Below are 5,934 nucleotides of genomic sequence, written 5' to 3'. Positions count from 1 at the left end.
TAATGAAATCTGCTTTAAATTTGGCAAAAAAAAAAAAAAAAAAATTATAAAACATATTATCTATTCGAATGATGTTCTATAAATATTACTGTTTTATTGAAAATCTTGAATATTACATATATTTTACAAGTGAAGTATTGCAAAATATATTATTTTATAAAAAATGCTTAGTTTGTAGAATTTAAATGTTCATACCGCAGAAAATACATGTTTAATTACAGAATATACATATTATACTTGTAAATACATGGAATTGTACGGTTTTATTAAAATAATAATATTTATGAAATATGTTTTATAGGATATCATGTTTCACAAAATATTTTATTTGCAAAACATATATACACCCAAAACTCCAATAAAAAAGGTGGACAGCGTCTTTAATCGTGGTTAGTTTTGACATACTCCCTCCGTCCCTCCCAAACGTTTACATTTGAGTTGAATACGGAATTTAAGAAAAATGATAAAGTAGTGGAGGAAATTTTAAAAAGTGAGTAAAGTAGTAGGACCGATTAATATTATATGTATAAAGTGGGTATAGTGGAGAGAAGTAGTGGTTGTAGTTATTTTAAAAATTATAAACACTTTACTATTTTTGGAAAAATTTGAAATGTAAATAATTGAAACGGATATAGAAAAAAGAAAGTGTAAAGTAAAAAACAAGAAGAAAATAGAGTAAAAAATAAGAGAAAAACATCATGTTTTTTAACCGGACTGAGCCATTCAACCCACAAACATACAATACATACATACAAGAAAACTTACACTTATTATACATACAATCTTCCCATCTGTTTTAATTTCTGTTTTTTCTCGAAGATAAAATTCTTGCTGTGACAATAAAATTGGATATACTTTGTTTTTCTCTCTCAAAAACAACATATACAGAGTCCCTCTACACCCCAACTACACACACTTGTATCTATCTAATTCATAACGCACACAAGTATTGGCTATTAAAAAGATTGAAACTTTCTGTATTTTACCCAATCGCATTGAGATACCATCAAAAGGGTTGATAATTAGTGTTGTTTTTCACCTGAATTTGCTCTGGTTTGTTCATTCTGTTGTGGGTTTCTCAGGTTCTTGATTCTGTCTCTGAATTTTCTTGATTTTTGATGTTTTTATTGAAAATTTGCATGTGGGCATGAGGAATTTGTGATGTTTTGGCGATATAAAATTCTGGGGGTTTGTAAATTGGGGTGTTTTGTGTAATGGGTCAGGATTATTAAGTTTGTTTGGTATAGTTTTTATGGGATTGTATTGAATTGAAGTCGGTGTGGAGCACGAGTGTTCTTGCATTTAGGGCATGAGTTTTCGATTGTTTGAAGTTGTGTCCAATTGAATTCACAGTATATATAGTGTAACAGATGAGGCTATAGTTATTTTGTACAGGAAAGTGTGGTTTATTTTGGTTGATACCGGATTTTGAGAGAAATTTTTTGGGAATTTAGTTGTTGATATTAATTATATGTATAGTTTTGTGTGGATTTGGGTTGAAGGAAAGAAAGAAGAAGCTACATTTGGATTGGTATTGTCTAGACAAATTGTTTTGTCCAATTTTGGTGATAATTTGCATTAATCAAGCGAATACAACTTGGAGTTTACTCCTAGTAGTATGATCGTTTTTGTAACTAATTATGGAAAAAGGTGAGCCTACATTTGTCCCTGAGTGGTTAAAGAGCAACGGAAGTGTAACCTCTTCTATTAGTACAAATCATCAGCAAATCGCACCATCCTCATTACTCTCAGGTAAATTTAGATTGTTAAGTTTTTACTAATTCCCATCCCCTTTGTTTTTAAAACTTGTCTTATTTTGTTGAGTTATTAATTATCACAGATGATCGTGCTACTGTAAAGTCGACAAGAAATAAGTCATCAATAGATATTAGGGATCATAATTCAGGAAGTTCACCTGTTTCTGATCGAACAACATCCTCTTACTTCCGTAGAAATTCTACTAGTAATGGTTCTCACTTGAGGTCTTACAGTAGTTTGGGTAGGACTAACCATGATAAGGGCTGGGATAAAGATATAAACGATGATCGTGATAACGATAAGTCAAAGTTAGGTGATCATAGGCATAGGAATTTTTCTGATCCTCTAGGGAGCAATTTTTCCAGTAGGTTTGAGAAGGATGGTTTAAAAAGATCACAATCTTCTATATCTGGCAAGTATAATGAGCCATGGGCGAGAAATGTATCAGCTGACCTAAACAGTTCCAATAAGAGCAACTTTAACAATGGAAGTACTAATCTTGGTGCTAGTAGCAGTGTGCGTAAAGCTGCATTTGACAGGGATTTTCCATCTCTTGGAGCTGATGAAAGACAAATAATTTATGACTTAAGAAGAGTCCCATCTCCAGTATTGAGTAGTAACATGCAAAGCTTACCAGTTGGATATTCAGCAGTGACTGGTGAGGTTGGGTGGACATCGGCCCTAGTGGAGGTACCTGTAAAAGTTGGAGGTAATGGCACCAATAAATCATCAGTTTCCCAAGAAGATCTTTTAAGTTCAGATTCTGGGGCATCAAACATGACAAGTGGCCTCAATATGGCCGAAACTTTGGCACAGGTCTCCCCTCATGTCCAGGCTAATCCTCAGGTAATGCAATTGTTTAATACTTTGGGCTTATATTTATTAATCTTTGCTTATGTGTTGCGTTTGTTGCTTTGTTTAATTATAGTTTTCAGTTGGAAGTCAAAGGCTCGAAGAAATTGCTATTAAACAGTCGAAGCAACTGATTCCTGTTACTCCTCCCATTCCTAAAGCTTTGGTGAGGCTGTTTTCCTTTTAATTTTTTTGCTATTTCTGTTCTTACAGCATGTCATATTGAAAATTTGCAAAATAGAGCTCTTCTAATTTTTTTTTGTGTGTGTGTGTGTATATATATATAAGATAAGCTGAGAACCTTATTTATATATTAACTAATTGAATTATGATTTACTATGTATAAGATTATTTGAGCGGTGCCGAAAAAGATTTGCAAATGTTTATGGCAGTTGATAGTTACTGCGAAGTATGCCATCATTTTATTTCGGTTTAAGGATTATCATGTTGTATCATACTTTAATAGTTATAGAACATACTGATTTTACCTTTTTAGACACAAAGTTTTCCATCTTATATTCTACACCCCTTTTAGACACGAAGTATGCAAAAGTGTACATTCTGAATAATGCCTTCTGTTACTCCCGTATTACAACATGTACTTTTACTAGTTATCTTACTAAAACATATTTTCAGTACATATATTTCTGAACTGTTCGTTGAGATTTACTAGGCATTTGATAAGTGGTAACTTTTTTGTGACAAGTAACATAGGAAGTGACAGATCTGTATGTAGATTTTGTTGCTCGAAGTATCCCAGGTTGGTAAACCCACCAATTCTGCCAGATTTTGAAATATGCATTTGCCATGTCCTGATTAATAATTGATAGTAATACACATATCTGAGTCATCCTACCTCTAGATGGACAAGGGAAAAAGGAAGTGAAACATATGAAGGATGACATCAATAAATAATATGCAATTAGAAAATCATCATCCACTCTCCAATAGCATTTAGGACTTCTTTAAAATTTGGTGGCAAGAAACCATCTTCAACACAAACATATTTCGGGATCCTAATTTTTCAATGTTATCTTTATAAACTTAGCCAACCCATCTTTTTTGCAATTAGCAAACGTATTACCATGTAACAGTAATAGATTACACCTGCATTACATGTGTTCAAATGTCTGTGCATAATTTAATAACAATTCACTCGCTATGTACTCATGTATTTGCACTTTCATGACAACTCTACAAGAAGAGTGCAGAAGGCTTTTAATTGGAGCCCACTTGGAAAAATGAGAAAGCTTGGCTGTAAATTTATATTCCTCTGACATTTAATTTAAGCTCTAAATAGAATAGTGCAGCTCTATTTAGTGGGAAGAAATATGGGGTATAAGGGTATTCTGCTTCGTAATAACTAGGGGCTGAATGTTAAGATTTAAGTTACATAATTATGATGGCAGTGAAGATAATTTTCTTATTTATAAGCCCTGCTTCAAAGCTTATACTGCCATAGTATTTTGTAGTATTGCCTTGTCCCTATTAATAATTTATTTACTGATGTGAGGAAAGCTCTTCCAAGTTTCATATGTATTGTCTTGACAATTGAAGAGACCTCTTCCTGAACAGGGCTAGCTATTTTTATATGTTCCAGGTGTTGAATTTTTCAGAGAAGTCAAAAACTAAGGTCGTGCAGCATCAGCATCAGACCCCTTCAATTAATCACTCTCCTCGTGGAACACTGGTGAAATCTGATATGCCAAAGTCATTGAGTTTAGGAAAGCTTCAAGTCCTCAAACCAGCACGAGAAAAGAATGGCATTTCTTATCCAACGAAGGATAGCTTGAGCCCTCCAAATGCTAGTAAAGTACTAAATAACCCACTGACTTCCGCTCCTTCAGCTGGTGTAGCTCCTCCCTTGAGAAGTCCAGTCAAGAACCCAATATCTGTGAGTTCTGTGGTCCCCACTGTGTTGGATAAGAAACCTTCAGCTCAATTTCGTAGCCGAAATGATTTCTTTAATCTTGTGAGAAAGAAATCTTTGACAAATTCTTCTTCACCTGTTGCTGATTCTGTCTCTATTATGGAAAAATCTGATCTGGAGCAGCCTGGTGAAATTGAAGCGTCTGCTCCACTTCCTCCAGTGAAAGATTCTCTATTAGCAACTCAGTCTGAAATGGTCCAGTGTGAGATGAATGGCTTGATCAGTAACAGAGACGCATGTGATATGCCAAAAAAATCTTGTGACAAGGCAGAGACTCGTTTAAGCTCTGATGTCATTCTATGTTCAGAGGAGGAAGAGGCTGCGTTTTTGCGTTCACTTGGGTGGGATGAAAATGCTGGAGAGGATGAAGGCCTTACTGAGGAAGAGATTAGGGAATTCTACAGAGATGCAAGTAAGGTGAGAGCTTTTCTGAATAAGGGGTCTAAATTTAAAGTTCTGTAGTCATATTAAATAATGCTACTTAGAACACTGTTCTGATATCATTTATTTATATTGTTGTAATGTGGAACAAGTTATATATGATCTTCTTTTTACCTTTTGCAGTACATCAAGCCTCGGCCATCTTCTGACAATTCTTCATGAAACAATTCAAATTTTTAGAAGCTCGCGAATTGCAAATTGGAATTTTAACCTACTGAATGTCTTCAATTTTAAAGATGGTGAAGTTTCTAGTTTTCTTTTACCTGTTATATCTGGTGTTAATATTGATATGAAAAGCTGGAAGGAAGCCAAAGTGAGTGGAAGTAACTTTATGATGATTCTCGTGCAGGGATCAGAAAGCCTTGTGATATAACTTGCTTTCTATACTTCTACAACATTCCTGAGATGTAGAAAAATTGAGATTCAAGAGTAGGATTAGGTCTCCATGGAACTGCCAAAGAAAATTGATTGATTGTGCAAAATTTGGATTTTGGATATATATATCGGTTTCATGGTTTTTTCGGCTGAGGCGGTCAGTTTTATAGTAATATATATATAATTTTCACAGCGAAAAGAAGCGTTTTCTTTTCTTTATTTTACGAGCTCTTTTGTTTTGGTTTATATTTCTCTTCCGTTCCTATTTGTTTCTGGTAGTTTCTTCTTTAAATTATGATCTTCAGATTGGCAATGTCCTGAAGAACTATCCGGTTTTGCTAACATGCTTTTACAATATGATTATCGTGTAAAGGGTTAATTTAACTGTTGTAATGCTTGAAAAACTGATACTCGGGTCTCAACTGGGATTGAGATCGTCCCCGCGATACTCCGGTAAGGTAAAGAGGATATTGACCTGACCAAAATATTAAATTGGTGAAAAATATAAAGTTTACCAAAATCAAAATTGAAGCTTTATGAAACCAAAATTAAAAAATTTACATGTTTATATTATATCT

General features: G+C 34.0%; 1 protein-coding gene across 4 annotated transcripts; it reads left to right on the top strand.

The window, feature by feature from the left end:
- Nucleotides 1–777: 777 nt before the first annotated feature.
- Nucleotides 778–5,506, top strand: LOC141668370 (uncharacterized). 4 transcript variants are annotated; one of them, XR_012553022.1, is made up of 6 exons: nt 778–1,752; nt 1,841–2,604; nt 2,687–2,776; nt 4,211–4,952; nt 5,105–5,220; nt 5,331–5,506. XR_012553022.1 is itself a non-coding variant. In XM_074475230.1 (5 exons), exons 1-5 carry the CDS (start codon nt 1,641–1,643, stop codon nt 5,128–5,130), a joined length of 1,734 nt encoding a protein of 577 aa, XP_074331331.1. In that variant the 5' UTR covers nt 778–1,640; the 3' UTR covers nt 5,131–5,506. The 4 variants fall into 4 exon arrangements, 2 of the variants coding, with proteins under 2 accessions (XP_074331331.1, XP_074331330.1); XR_012553021.1 differs by having other exon boundaries at nt 780–1,752; nt 4,211–4,957; XM_074475230.1 differs by having other exon boundaries at nt 5,105–5,506.
- The last annotated feature ends 428 nt before the right edge of the window (nt 5,507–5,934 follow it).

This window comes from Apium graveolens, chromosome 6 (genome assembly GCF_009905375.1).
Source record: "Apium graveolens cultivar Ventura chromosome 6, ASM990537v1, whole genome shotgun sequence".
NCBI classification, from domain to species: domain Eukaryota; kingdom Viridiplantae; phylum Streptophyta; class Magnoliopsida; order Apiales; family Apiaceae; genus Apium; species Apium graveolens.
The sequence above is the reverse complement of the archived record's forward strand: the minus strand, read 5'-3'. Positions and strand labels throughout refer to the sequence as shown.